Source organism: Bidens hawaiensis, unplaced genomic scaffold (assembly GCF_021521415.1).
Source record: "Bidens hawaiensis isolate Kalapana, Puna unplaced genomic scaffold, B.hawaiensis_p1.1 tig00036767_1, whole genome shotgun sequence".
In the NCBI taxonomy this organism is placed as follows: domain Eukaryota; kingdom Viridiplantae; phylum Streptophyta; class Magnoliopsida; order Asterales; family Asteraceae; genus Bidens; species Bidens hawaiensis.
Window position 1 is genome coordinate 44,025 of NW_027496420.1, and position 14,040 is coordinate 58,064.

The 14,040-nt window shown below is 34.5% G+C and overlaps 1 protein-coding gene across 1 annotated transcript; it reads right to left on the reverse strand.

Annotated features, from left to right (window-relative positions):
* Positions 1–2,808: 2,808 nt before the first annotated feature.
* On the reverse strand, positions 2,809–6,979 carry LOC143588782 (uncharacterized). Its single transcript, XM_077069700.1, has 6 exons — positions 6,760–6,979; positions 5,666–5,866; positions 5,428–5,550; positions 3,314–5,335; positions 2,948–3,085; positions 2,809–2,847 (listed from the first exon to the last, which is right to left on the reverse strand). The coding sequence occupies exons 1-6, from the start codon at positions 6,835–6,837 to the stop codon at positions 2,809–2,811; spliced, it is 2,601 nt and encodes an 866-aa protein (XP_076925815.1). The 5' UTR covers positions 6,838–6,979.
* Positions 6,980–14,040: the final 7,061 nt, after the last annotated feature.

Sequence of the window (14,040 nt, forward strand, 5' to 3'; positions counted from 1 at the left end):
CGTTTAAAACCTCGTTTTGGTATTCTTATAACCAAAGGTTTTGCAATATTGCATTTTAACCCACATTGGTATTCTTATACTCAAATATTTACATTTTAAATCCTAAACTTTATTTATTTACTTTATTTGTCATGTATTTTATTTTAAACTCTTCCAAGACTACCTACTAACACAAGACCCGTTTAATATAGGTCTTGCTCGTTAAACCAATCTCTCCGATTATTCACGACACTATCTTTCAAGTTACTTGTTAATGTGAGTACTTTTTCATCCCCCGTTTTCCATCTTTCGTTTTGGGGGTGGCATTGCATACTTATTCAAATTCAAATGATTTATACCCGAGTCTTAAACCACAACACTTATTGTATGTTTACTTAAATAAATGCTCGATTAGGTGTTATATGCTTTACATGATTATGTGCAAATTCTTGAATGCTAAGGTGGGTAGCCTCTTAAAAGCTAAGGCGGGTAGCCTCATCAAAGTATGATCATACGTTAATTTCGAGTATATACGGTATCCCCATATAGAAAGGTGTCGTCAATGTTTCTTATTGACGATTTCATTATTGTCGTCAATGTATTCTTATTGACGGTTTATTATATAAATTGTTGCTATTATTTATTGTTTTTCATATACTAGTTGTGGATTTCATACTATATACTTATTGTCCAAAACTATGAAAATTGCTCACCAACCTGTGTTGACAAACTCTATTTTATGCAATGTTACAGGTTTGATGTTAGTTTGATTGGATTACTTGAAGAAACTTATCATCTTGGTTTTAGGATATTAGAAAATGAAAGAACAAGTTATTTGTTTATCTGTCTATTTGGCATTTTGTATGAACAATTGTTGTGTTATTTATGATGATATGGATTTAAATGAGTTGTTTAAATATTGTAACTTTATAATGTCGTTGTGCAATGAGCAATCATGTCGCGCCTCGACGTTTCCGCCTTCATTGGTCGGGGTGTGACAGATTGGTATCAGAGCCATCAACTATAGGATAGGTGGTTAGACGTAACAGCTTAGTATAATTTATGCTCTAGGGTCCCTATACGTGTGCTCATACGTGTTTACCTTACTTGATTGTTTATTTCATTTATTTAATTATTTATAAACTTGTTTAAAAATCTATCTCATCATAAATGTACACATACACACACTTTCAATAGTATTCTAAGGTATTTTTACCTTAAAACAAAACATTAGTTTTTATATTGTGTTTTATGGATCACAAGCTTAACTTGGATCTCGTTGTTTACAATCTCCTTAAAGCTAGGTTCTATATTTGTTTTGTGATGACCGTAGGGAACGAAACACTTGATTCGATCATTTGACAAAAAGATTTCAAGAATCGAAGGTGATTTACTTACCTGGGATGATTGGGTTTAGTGTTGGTTTCTAGGTCAAGCAACTCGAGTTATATGAGCCGACACTTTAAGTTGTCGAATGCGAGCGTTCCGGTCGCCTCCTTATTTTTGGTGTTGAAAACATAAAAGCCACGGTGGTACGTGGACAAGTGTTTTTAACATCTCATTGTATCTCCGTTTTATTGTATGTTATTATCATGATTTGAGTCAACAACATGAAAGACGCGGTGATACGTGCACATGTTCGACTCCATATATATTACTTTTACATAAGTTTTTATTGCCGGGATATCAAATCATGGTGGTTCATGTACGATTTTCCCGACTATATATATGTTTACAAGAAATTTTGTTATTTTTTTTTCGGAATATCAAATCATGGTGGTTCATGTACGATTTTTTCAACTGTATACAAATTTCAACACTTCAAAACGTCCAAATTTTAAATTCTCGAAACTTTGAAACATATACTTATATATACATTTTTTATCATTTTGTTTATGTCTAAACTTTATTTCTGCTAACATTCTCATCCTCATGACACTAGGATTCACGTAAAAAAAATGGTTACATACATCTTCTATTTTAAACTCAATGCCTCAAACTCACTACAATTCTTTATAATTTTTAGAATGTCACCGCTACGACGCCACTACCGCAAGGACTCCAAACGCAAGATGGCCGCTTTAGTAGCCGAACAAGTCGCCGCTGTGATTCCCGAACTCCTAACTCACTTGCAAGCAAACCAACCTCCACCCGTTGTAGCACCCGATGAACCCACACCCTGAAAACCTTATCAAACAGGCAAGGTATTGTTGCAACTTTCACAGGCTTTTTAGCTCCATGCCTTATCACCGTGTACTCACTCAACATAGCACTTTTCAAGCATAAAGTGCAACACATGTCACCCACCACCTTTACAACTTAAGACCCTACCAATCATAACTTTACAAATTTATATGTAAAACTTCACTACAAGATATGATGGCAGTAGAACAAAATCATGGACTAATTATTGGAACACTTAGCAAGCTAATCTACAGGCTACAAGCACAATATATCATTAAAAAAAAAACACTTATACCAATTTACATATTTAATATCATTTCTTTGTGTTCTTGAGGTTTCTTAGAGTCATTACAAGTTTTTGCCTTTCACCTTCTACTTCTGCAAACTTTAGACTTATTTCTGAATATCTTTCTTGCATTTCCTTCAATTCAATTTCCATAGATATGTTTTTATTTAATAATTCCATTTCATTTGCGGATGTCTCGAAAATTTCTTGATCTCTGGTCTTCTTAATCTCATCAACGCTATAACAATGAGACAAGACATCAGTTTCTAGAGTCCAATGTGCTTTTACAGTGTTTTCACAATTTAACATTCAAAAGTTACAAGAAATGAAAATGTTCGTTAATAAAGTCAAACTTTTAGTCAATATGTGTAAGGGTTTGAATTTTGAGCTGTGGATGCCTGTTTTTGAAGATGAATAAACATATGTTATATAAAGATAGTTGCAGGACATTTGAAGTTTAAAAAAAAGTCAACTTTTTTTAACATAAACTGAGGTTACCTGTGTATCTTTGATGTTGTGATCAAGAACCTCCAATTGTCTTTCTAACTCTTCGATTTTATACATGAGATCTTTTTCTTTCTCTAGAAATGAAGCTTCGGAGCTTTCTAATGCCGTTTCCTTGAGCTTTATTTGACCCTGATTTTATAAAAGTTGCAAAATAAGCTATCTAAAACCATAATAAAAACTTTGACTTTTGACTAAAAATATTTGACTATTTAACAAATGTCCAATCACTTGAGTTGACAATTTTAACCCGTTTACTTATGAAATATGAATGCCAAATCATTTTATTAAAAAATTTAGATTATTACTGTAATAATATTATCTATAAACATAATTACCGCATTAGTTAAATATATATACCTCAAGTAGTTTGACTCTGTCCTTCGTAATGTTGGCCTCTATGCTGCAAATTGCTTCATCTTTCTTCTCGAGATCGCCTTTTAATTTAGATACCTGTTTTTTAAGATTTTCTTTCTCGAATTCATTCTCTTTAAAGAACCGTTTCATGTCATTACATCTGGATTTTAGTCTTTCAATTTCATTATCCTTATCATTTATAACATTTCTCAAATCCTTCTTTGAATTCTCCAATTCCATCTTCACCGCATTAATCTCATGTTCAAGATGCATCCTTTCATCATAAAGATTCTGAATCTTGATATTATAACTAGCTTTTTGATGTTTAAGCTCATGAGATAAGTTTTTAACCTGTTTTTCCATCTCCTCTAAATGTTTCGACTTTAGAGTTATTTTGTTAAAAAGATCAACCGATTTGTCTTCAAATTGGTCAACGAGAAAGTCAAACCCTTCTTTGACTTTCTTGACCACCTCTTCAAGGTTCCTTTTTTCTACCCTAAGTTGCTTGGCTTCATCAATGGCTTTCATGGCTGCATTCTCACTTCCTTGAAAAGCCAATGCCATTTCCGATGACAGTTTTCTAAACTCATCTTGAAGTTTGCCAGCTGTACTAGCATGTTGTAGTTTGACTTTTCGTAAAGTCTCCTCTGCATGAATAGCTCTTTGCTCCTGCTCGACTTTTACACGAATCAAATCTTCCATATCCGCCTCAAACCCGTGAGCTTGATTATCCAAATCTTCTTCCAAATTCTTGATATGCGTTTCAAGTTCTTTAATTACAAGAACCGATACTGATAATTCTTCGGATTTTAACTTAAGCTCATTGTTTAAGTTTTCAATATGGGATTCGAGTTCATTTACGTTAGCATAAGATGATGAACATTCGTATTGCATCTTTAACTGTTCTTGAATTTGACTTTGTTCCAGCTTGTAAGACATGTCATGGTTTTCCTGTTTTAGAATCTCGTAATCGAGAGCAATCTGCTCCATTTGCATTTCCAGCTCGTCTTTATCGCGTTTGTATAATTCTATTTCGTTATAAAGATCGATTATCTTTTGCTCTTGTAGATATGCATCTTTCATGCCGCTATGTTCTCTAACAATCTCTTCTAAAGCCTTTTGATCTTCATCATCATCTGTCTCGGGTTTAGATTCGACTTCTTGCATCGTTGAAGCAATAGAATGTTTTGACTTTGACTTTGACTTTGACTCGAGCATCTCATCTAAGTCTCTAACAGCAAGAATCAACTCTGCATTTGATTCTTGTGTTTTTTGAAGCTGTACCCTTAGATTGGAATTCAGCTCCTTTTCATGATTCAGTTCTTGTTTCAACTCATCTACAAGAGCCCACGGATCTCCTCTCTCGGTCAACAAATTACCATTGACTTTGACTTTGACTTTCATCTTCTCACACTCCTCCTTCAACTCATTTCTCTCTTCCTTAAGTGCAGCCACTTCTGTTGAAAGATCCAGACCCCTTTTGCTCTCCTTCGCAATTTGCTTACGAAGCGTTTGTAATTCCATTTCTGACACCTCAGCCTGCCTGGATAAAATTACGAGTTCGCCCTTGAGCTTTTTGATGACATCATCCGGATGACCGTCTTCAGACACGTCTTTTGCAAGGGTCTCACTTGGACTGATGATAGACAAATCATCTGTACTTAAATCATGAACCGAACCATCTAACCAGTCCCATTGTGATGATGATCTTTGATGCTCTTCTTCATTAATTGTTGTTGTTGAGGTTTCGTAAGCCAATTTAGTGTTCTTAGATTCAGATTCTTGTAGAGTATCAAGTCCCGAGCTGCTATCAGAACTTGAAAGTGTGATATCTGATCCAATAGACGTCCTGTGATCTCTTTTACTATTGTTGCTTTGAATGCTTCCTTTTATATCACCATCACTAATTTGTGCCTTCAAATTCTTATTATCGTCATTCACATTCACATTCTCGCTTACAACAACCTCTTTGCAAGTTTCTACAACTATGTTCATATTTTGATTTTGCACCCTCTGAACCGATACCTAAAGATCAAACAACATTTACAGCCATTAAACTTAAACAAAAAGAATCTATAAAAAAATGTAAATAAACAGAAAAAGAACAAAGGACTAACATGCAATAAACTTGTAAATTTTGCATTTTTGAGAGGTAGAGAGACCGAAGAAGACTTAGTAGCCTCGGCATAACATGACAAATCAAGAGAAACTTCACCGACAATACCATAAACCGAAGAACCCTACCAAATGAACAAAAATTAATAACATATAAACTATTTTTCAATCAAGTTTCTTGATTTGTAAATTGGAAGCATATGCACAATCTAAATCTAATGAATATGCAACAATATGTACCGTTGCAACAACAAAACGATAGATTTTCTCATTGACTTTTCCAGTTTTCTGATCTCGGGTGAACTTGACAGTTTCGGAATGTGGTTTTTCCCAGTAACAACTTCCATCTTTAACCTTAGTTTTCTCCAATCTTGCGGTTGGCTTTCCGGTATCACCAGGAATCACAGCTATAGTCAAAGCATCTCCTACATTTGGTGCTAGCTGCAAACACAATACAATAATCCTACTATAAGAAATCAAGAATCTTGCAGCCACAAAAACTTATTATCCCCATAAGAAAAAAAATAATATTAATGTATCTTATTGTTTACACAATAAAAGTACCAAGAGTTTCATCAATTTGCAGAAGTTTGATCATGATCCCAGTTTTTAAAATTAATATTTAAAAACCAGATCTCCTAATTAAAAATCCCATTTTTATTAAATTCTAAGAGATCCAAGAAATGAACACCCTTTTAAATTTCTTTATTTTTATTTTTGGAATATAAGATTAAAAATCCCATTTTTATTAAATTCTTGATTACATTTTGGAATATAAGATTAAAAATCTCATTTTTTATTAAATTCCAAGAGATCCAAGAAATGAACACCCTTTTAAATTTCTTTATTTTTATTTTTGGAATATAAGATTAAAAATCCCATTTTTATTAAATTCTTGATTACATTTTGGAATATAAGATTAAAAATCTCATTTTTTATTAAATTCCAAGAGATCCAAGAAATGAACACCCTTTTAAATTTCTTTATTTTTATTTTTGGAATATAAGATTAAAAATCCCATTTTTATTAAATTCTTGATTACATTTTGGAATATAAGATTAAAAATCACATTTTTATTAAATTCCAAGAGATCCAAGAAATGAACACCCTTTTAAATTTCTTTATTTTTGGAATATAATATTAAAAATCCCATTTTTATTAAATTCTTGACTACATTTTGGAATATAAGATTAAAAATCTCATTTTTATTAAATTCTTGATTACATAAATTATATAATTCTAACATAATATTAAAAGTAGTTCTCTTAGGCATTTCATCAAACACATTATATGCAACCACAAAATAATTTAAAATGTTAATAATAAATAGTCACCTGAGTTGCATGAAACTGGAATTTAAATAAAGCTTTGATCTTGTTCTTGTCACTCCTCCATCTAGTTGACTTAAACATTTTGCTCAAATCTTCACATTTCAAGACTAAATATTGATGGGTTTTTGTGGGTAATTATAAACCACGCCGGAGCTCCGGCGAAGCTGCCGGAAAAGGGTGAATTGGGTGGTTACAATGCATTGAAGGTGATGATATTATTATTAATATTATTACGAAAGCAGACACAGCAGATCTAGAAACAGGTCATGTTTTACTGTGAGAATGTGTGAATGAGTGAATGAATAATAATAATTAAATATGATTTAAGTGTTTGTGTTTGTTGAAAAGAAGTGATTTTTATTAAATGTTTGTGTAATAAATAAAATATTTGGGTCACATTGCAAAAAAAGTGAAAAAGGGAAGCTTCTCTTAGATTTTTATGCTTTAATAATATATAAAATTATAATTTAAGTATGTTTTATTTCATTTATATTGTACTAGTTTTTTTACCCGACATATTGTGTCGGGACAGCTGGCAAAACCCCAACGTTGATAAAACCCGAGCATTATGATGGTGACTCGACGCGAATTCAGTTGGTATCGATCACATTCGCTATGGTATTGATACCGTTGGTCAAATTTTAAAGTTAAAATTTAAAAAATTAATTCGTCAAATTAACATATAGAAAAACAAAATATTTAAAATGATGTTTATTTGGTCTGCCCCGAGCATTGAGGCGGTAACTCGACACGTATTATGTCGGTTTCGATTACGTTCGTTACGGTATGGAAGCTAAAAAAACGAAAAAAATTATTCAAACTAAGGTGGATCAATGGCCAATTGGGGGGGGGGGACAGTCGGTATAATTGCGCGTTGGTAAACCGGAGCGTTGGTGGCTGAGCCTACGCGAACTCGGTAGTTTCCGTCAATTTTGTTATAGTACCAGAACTAAAAAAAACGTTTGGTCGATGCGGCCACTTATAGGTGGTCCATGAAACATAAGAGAATTTTTTTTAACAAGATTAGCCTGGATAACAGGTCTCCAAAGCTTTATAAAACTAACTTTAAATATAAAATGGTTAGAATTGAATAGTTATTTGTATTTTATAGAGTAACATGTATGAAGAGGTAGGTCCCAGCAGAGACCAGTTGGTCCCGCAAGACTCACCTTGAATAGGGACGTCTGCGCAAAGGCCTTCTGCTCCCGCAGGACCCACCATGCTCATAGAATCTTACGCGCAGTACGCAAGCTGTACACGCATGGAAAGCCTCCCAATGGTGAAGTACCCCGCCTGTTCCCGCAGTTGCGGATACAAGCCATCAGGGAAGGCTACCCGCAGACAGCAGGGCTACACGCACAAGGCAATAGCTACTTCAGTAGTCACATGAAGGAATGAGCAAGGCGGGAACAATCCCGCCAAAATGAGCCAGTCCGTATGATTCTGAAAGATCTTTTGTACTATACCTACCAAGGTATGGATAGGACAGACGATCTGACCAGAACAACCCATGAGCCAATCACAGGGTGACAGCTCACCGACAACAGTACGAGGAGGAGCACCCTCTAGTACTGTTTGTCACTATTAGCCGCTGCCTACTCACCAACTCTTACTGACGGGCGTACGTAGCCTACAGTTGGTAGAATAGTGTTACTGTTGGCCGTAACCTATTCACCAACCAGCATGGCCTGCGTATAATCCACAGTAGGTGGGACTGCACAATCTACAGTTGGTGGAATAGTGCAGCCGACTTTGTTACTGTTGGCCGTAACTTATCCACCAACCAGTATGGCCTGTGCATAATCCACTGTTGGTAGAACAGGAATACTATTCAGCCGGCTGTACCTGCTTGGAAACCTACCTTCGGCTATAAATACTCCAACATCTTGGAATGGTAAGATCATCTGCTATCCAGTTATCTAGCAATCTCCTAATATACACTTATATTCAGAGCAATCTAGTCTGATTCTCACGCCGGAGGGTGGTCACAAGGAGGAACCCCCCCTTCTCAGTGACGAGCTTACGGTGTTTGTTTTGCAGGTCTCCTGAAGAACAGCCTTCTCAGCTAGACCTCATCCGTGGGAAACATTACTTAAACCCCAGATTATCTATAATCTGTCCAGGGTTCACTTAGTGTTTATTCAATGTAAAACGATTAAACTTTATAATATTTCTTTGTTAACAAATCCTTTGTAATGTATGTATGTGGTTTGTCGGGGCCCTCAATTCAACAAATGCATTCCAATCCTCCTCCCCCTTTACTAGTTTACTCATCCACATTCTATAATTCCATGTATAATCAATAAAATCCAAAATTATATTCCATATGATATTTTCTTGCACTATAAAAATAATTATCTCTTCCCCACACATAATTACAATATCACACATGATGTTTTTTATTTTACAAAAAGTTATAATAAATTATTGGCATGCTAGCACTTGTTCTTTTCATGGTATTTTGAAACTTTTTTATAATTACTATAGCATCTAACATGTTACTTTATCTGGTAAACCTTTTATAGCGTAGAGGAAGGTAAAATAGCCGAATGAACGGTAAATTGGATAACGAGTTAAAACATATATATTAATATAGATATTTGTTAAAAAAATTTACGGGATTGGGTCGCTTTGTCTAAGACTTTTATTTTAGTTTTAAAAATTTAAGGGGTTGGGTCACTTTACTAACCAACAATAATATAATATACTATAATATCATCGTGATAGATCCATCGGCCACCAATCATCATTTTGCACCACCTTCATCATATTTGACTCTTCCCCTCTTGCGATTTCTAGGTCTTAAAGACCTAAACATAAAACGACTAAATTTTAGAGCTTTCGTTAATTATTTATTTCAAGGTTGAAGCATGCTTTTGTACCACGATATTGTTTTAGATTTGTATGATGGTTTTGTGTTTCATGTCTCACTTGATTTTAGATGTGTTCATTAATTTTGTTTGTAAAAGTGTTGTTATTTATCCAAGTAATTTTTGAATAAAAAAAATAATGCCCATTTCGTTCTATGGTTAGGCATGTGTTTGTTACCTTTGGATTATTAATGCATATATTTTATAACGCGTGAGAAATTTTATAAATATATGCGAACATATTCATGTGGACGATATTAATATATTATTATACATTATTAATGTATTGGTTTTCATTAACCTCAATTCTCATTTTTTGGTCGGTGTCGGCCCCAATTAAATAGTTGGTCGCTGACGGTCTCATCTTTTAACCTATTTGTTTCGAATGGTTCGCAACTAACAGAATCCTAATGCCCTAACTTGCAGATCGCTGCAAAAACGCTTTTGGCCGGAAAAGTCACATTTTTTTGCCGGAAAACTCAATTTGAACACCCTCCCCCCCCCCCCCAACTAACTCACCACCAACCAACCACCACCACTTGAGCACCACCAACCAATTCCGAAGATGTTTTAAGATATCCGACAACCTCAATAATCATGGGCTTTTTACTAGAAAAAAAGGTTCATGAAGATCCGATCTAAGGTTACAAAGATGTTTGGGACGAAAAATGTTGAGTTTTCCAACCTAAAACGTTTTTTCGACGGCATGTAACTAACGGCGTTAGAATTCTGATAGTCACAGACCGTTGAAAACAAATATGATAAAAAGTAAGATCGTTGTCAACAAATTCGTTAGTAAAGACCGGCATCATCCAAAAGATAATAGTTATGATTAATTAATAAAACCATTACACCTTATTTAAATGAAATTTATATCCATATGTTGAAAACATGGAGCAAACAAAATGAATATAGTTAGGAAAATGAGGACCTATTTGTCATTTGACGTGCTCTTAAAGGAACAAATGGTGGTTTTGAGTAGACCAGTGAAATGGACAGCCTAACAATCCACCTTCATAGACATGTATTCGTACGAATTTGACTAAAGATAAGAAACTAACACGAAATTCGCGTATAAATGAGTCTAGGTTAGTTTTGGATAGAACTCGAGAACCAGCTTAGATAGACGGAATGTATTTTATGTCACAAATTAAATTAGTTGTGTGAATCTGGATCGGCTTGTGTCGTGTTTGGGTTCATATGTGTGACACGATTTTCGGTTGGTGTCGTTTTCTAATCATGTCAAGTTCGGGTTCATGTTCCAGTCAAGTATGATCCGCTACCCACAAACGCGACACATTTAGCAGCATGGCACATGCTAAAAGCCCAACATACATTCACTTATTTAGGTTAGTGTGACAAAAGCTATTTTTAAAATTTTTTGTGTGAAACCAACAGAAGTTCTTTAAGTTTATCCTTAAGTTTGATTGCAACTCAAATCCGTGTCAAGTTCGGGTTCTTGTTTCCGTTGCCCCACAGCTTACCAGATGCAACACTTAATTGCATTCGTGGTTAAGACTCGCTTGTTATCTTGTATTTGGTACTCATGCCTCATACATTTTTACCATACATTTGTATTTTTGTCATCGTTCACTTAGAGCTTGGTGTTCGACTCCATTTTTACCACACTGTCTCAATTAACAGCTATGATTCATGGAGAACTAGTAAATGCATAGGAAAGGCCTTCACTTTCTCGAATAAGTTTATCCCATATATGAACTTTTAGTCGTCCATCAATACCACTGACAAGTCTAACGTGCCTTCTCAATCTCTCATCTTAGTCTTTATACCTAAAACCATCTCATCGATCAATTTGACACATTAAGTTGTGTCCTTAGTCCACCCAAGTTCCTTATTCGGGGTGAGGCTAAGTCTCATGGCTACATCTTTATGTCTTGGTGAGACACTTTATGCCCATCGCTTATTCGGACATGGTCTAAAAGCGTATTAAGCTTTTTTTTTAAAAAAAAAAAGAAGAAGGAGGAGGAGGTAACAATGCTAGTTTTCAGAGAAAAACCAAATCATCAAAAAGTATTTGATGGGTTAAACCTTTTAAGGACAAATTTATTTCCCTAGCAAGTACTTCATTCTTACGGAGTATATTGAATTGAAGTAAATAAAGTATAAGAATTTATAATTCAAAACAAAAATAAAATTATCTTTCACAAAATAACCTAGTGTCCATATTTCATAGTTTGGTTTAGCTAAGTTTTAATAAAGGTCCGTGATCCAACTGCTAACTAAGTTTACAAAAAAATAGCATACTAAACCGGTCGGATTGTGCAAAATTACTTATTTACCCTCTTCATTCTATTCTCTAGTTTTTGATTTCTCTCTTTCATTATTCAAAGTTCGAACACAATAACCGGTCATGATATAAAATTACAAACTACATAATATCTCAATTCTAGATAATAAAAAAAAACTATAATGTAAATTCTGTTATATGCATAAAGCCTGAATAACAAAATAACAAAATTTATAGATGAATCATAAATCATAAATAACAATGTGATTTGCAAAAATCGCGCCTAGGCACCACGGAGTATTTCCCCGACTACGCTGACTATCTGCAACTTCCCAGTTGACTGACTTGGCACCGCCTAGCGATTTCTGCAACCATAATTGAAGATACTACAGACGAATCCCGTTATTATTAGCTGATGGAAGCTCAACAGGCGGGATGACTATAAAGACAAGTGCGGCCATAATTCCCACGGGAAACAACATCATCATCATTGGCGGCGGGGGCAAGGGTGGCAGTATTAGCGGCACGACCAGTAGCGAGGCGGTTACAATAGCAAGCAATGCAGCCAGTTTCATGTTATTGCTCCTCTTTTGAATCAGTTTCATAATGTTGAAGAATTGAGTTTGAATGATGATATTTAAACATAGAGAAATTAGTAAGAGAATCAAAATGTTGATAACATCAAATCCCAATGTGATACGTCCACCAGAAGATCTGTCTGCTTTTTAATTGTTTTTGCTATTTGCGGATCTTTTTTATGTTATAAAATAATGCACTTGCACAAATTTAAATGTTGTGTATTTTTGTTTATTGTTTTTGGAAAGTTGTGTGTACACGGTAGCGGGTACAAGAAGAAAGAGTCTGATTGTGTATTGGGACTCTAGATGAGAATATGGGTGCACATGATTAAAGGTTTAAAACATAATTTTAAATACGGGTTTTAGATTGGGTGAGAGAGTTTTCTCACCTACAGCAGGTTTTCTTTTAAGGATGGCTTTGAAATGATCGGGTGGTCAATGCTCCAAATAACCCGTTCAAGATTTTTTTTCTATTTTTTAATGTGTTTGGAATCAAAGATAAACTATTAAAAAGAAGTATACAGCGACCACAAGGTTCAAAAGATGGAGATCATATCATGCTCAGTGGGAACACAAGTGGAACAAACACACGTACGAAAAGTCTCCCTTCTTATCTCAGTGCAACCATCGCCATTGAAGCTCGATCATTGTGTTTTGACAAACAATAAAGGTTGTACGGTTTTGGAACTAAACTATTGGTTTGTCGAAGATAGGCCTACAAGAAGCGAGAACTTGACAACAAGCAACGCTGGATTTTGGTTAAGATATGGTTGTTATTATTTCTTAATTAACAGTAAAATTTCACCTTTACGTTACACCTGCAAGGATGTTAAGTCACAACCTTACTCACATTTATGAGAAGATACACCATACCGATAGGTCATTCGTACAATTGAGTGTCCATATGTTTGGTTCAATTCAGTTTTTTGTTCAATCAGTTTCAGCAACGTTGTGTTTAAGCGGCAGCAATCATCACCGCCACTTCCTCTCATCACACTATCAAAAATAGTGTGGAGATACCAAATTGTAACCCGAGGGAGTTTTGACCTAGATAGGTAATACTTAAAAATGTGTATCATCTATCTCAAGACTCTTTTAACACATACCTGCTTATACATCTACATATTTGAACACAAGCCACTTTTCAAGATTTTTTTTTTTTGAATTTAAAACTCATGTCACTACAAATTTACAATAAGTCCTCATAACAGCAGCAGCTGTGCATTAAAAAAATTAAGGAAAAAAGAACACTTTCCGGCATACTAGCCAGATTTGGTCCTTGCACAGATAAAAACAAGTCTAGAACAGAAAAGAAAAACTCAAATTCATAACCAAAACAACAAATCTAAAAGTTCAGACATTTTTTTTTCTTTTTCTTTCAACTCTACTCTTTTTTTTTGTTTTTTTTTTTCTTTTATTCAAAAGATGCAAACAACCTACAAGATAAAGACTACAATCCTACAACTACATACTGATCTAGTACATAAACAGACTAAAACTTGGAAGAAAAACAGGGTAAAAAAAAGAAAAACTTAGCATTTGTTCTCGGTTTCCCAAAATAACCAATTAGATTTGTAGATCATTTTTT

Bases quoted from the DNA above. Each gene is read 5' to 3' on its own strand.
- LOC143588782 (XM_077069700.1), bottom strand. From the start codon at position 6,837: ATGTTTAAGTCAACTAGATGGAGGAGTGACAAGAACAAGATCAAAGCT. The intron at 5,551-5,665 runs GTACATATTGTT...TTCATTTGGTAG, and splicing joins ATCGTTTTGTTGTTGCAACG to GGTTCTTCGGTTTATGGTAT. The intron at 2,848-2,947 runs GTAACCTCAGTT...CTTCAAAAACAG, and splicing joins ACAACATCAAAGATACACAG to GCATCCACAGCTCAAAATTC.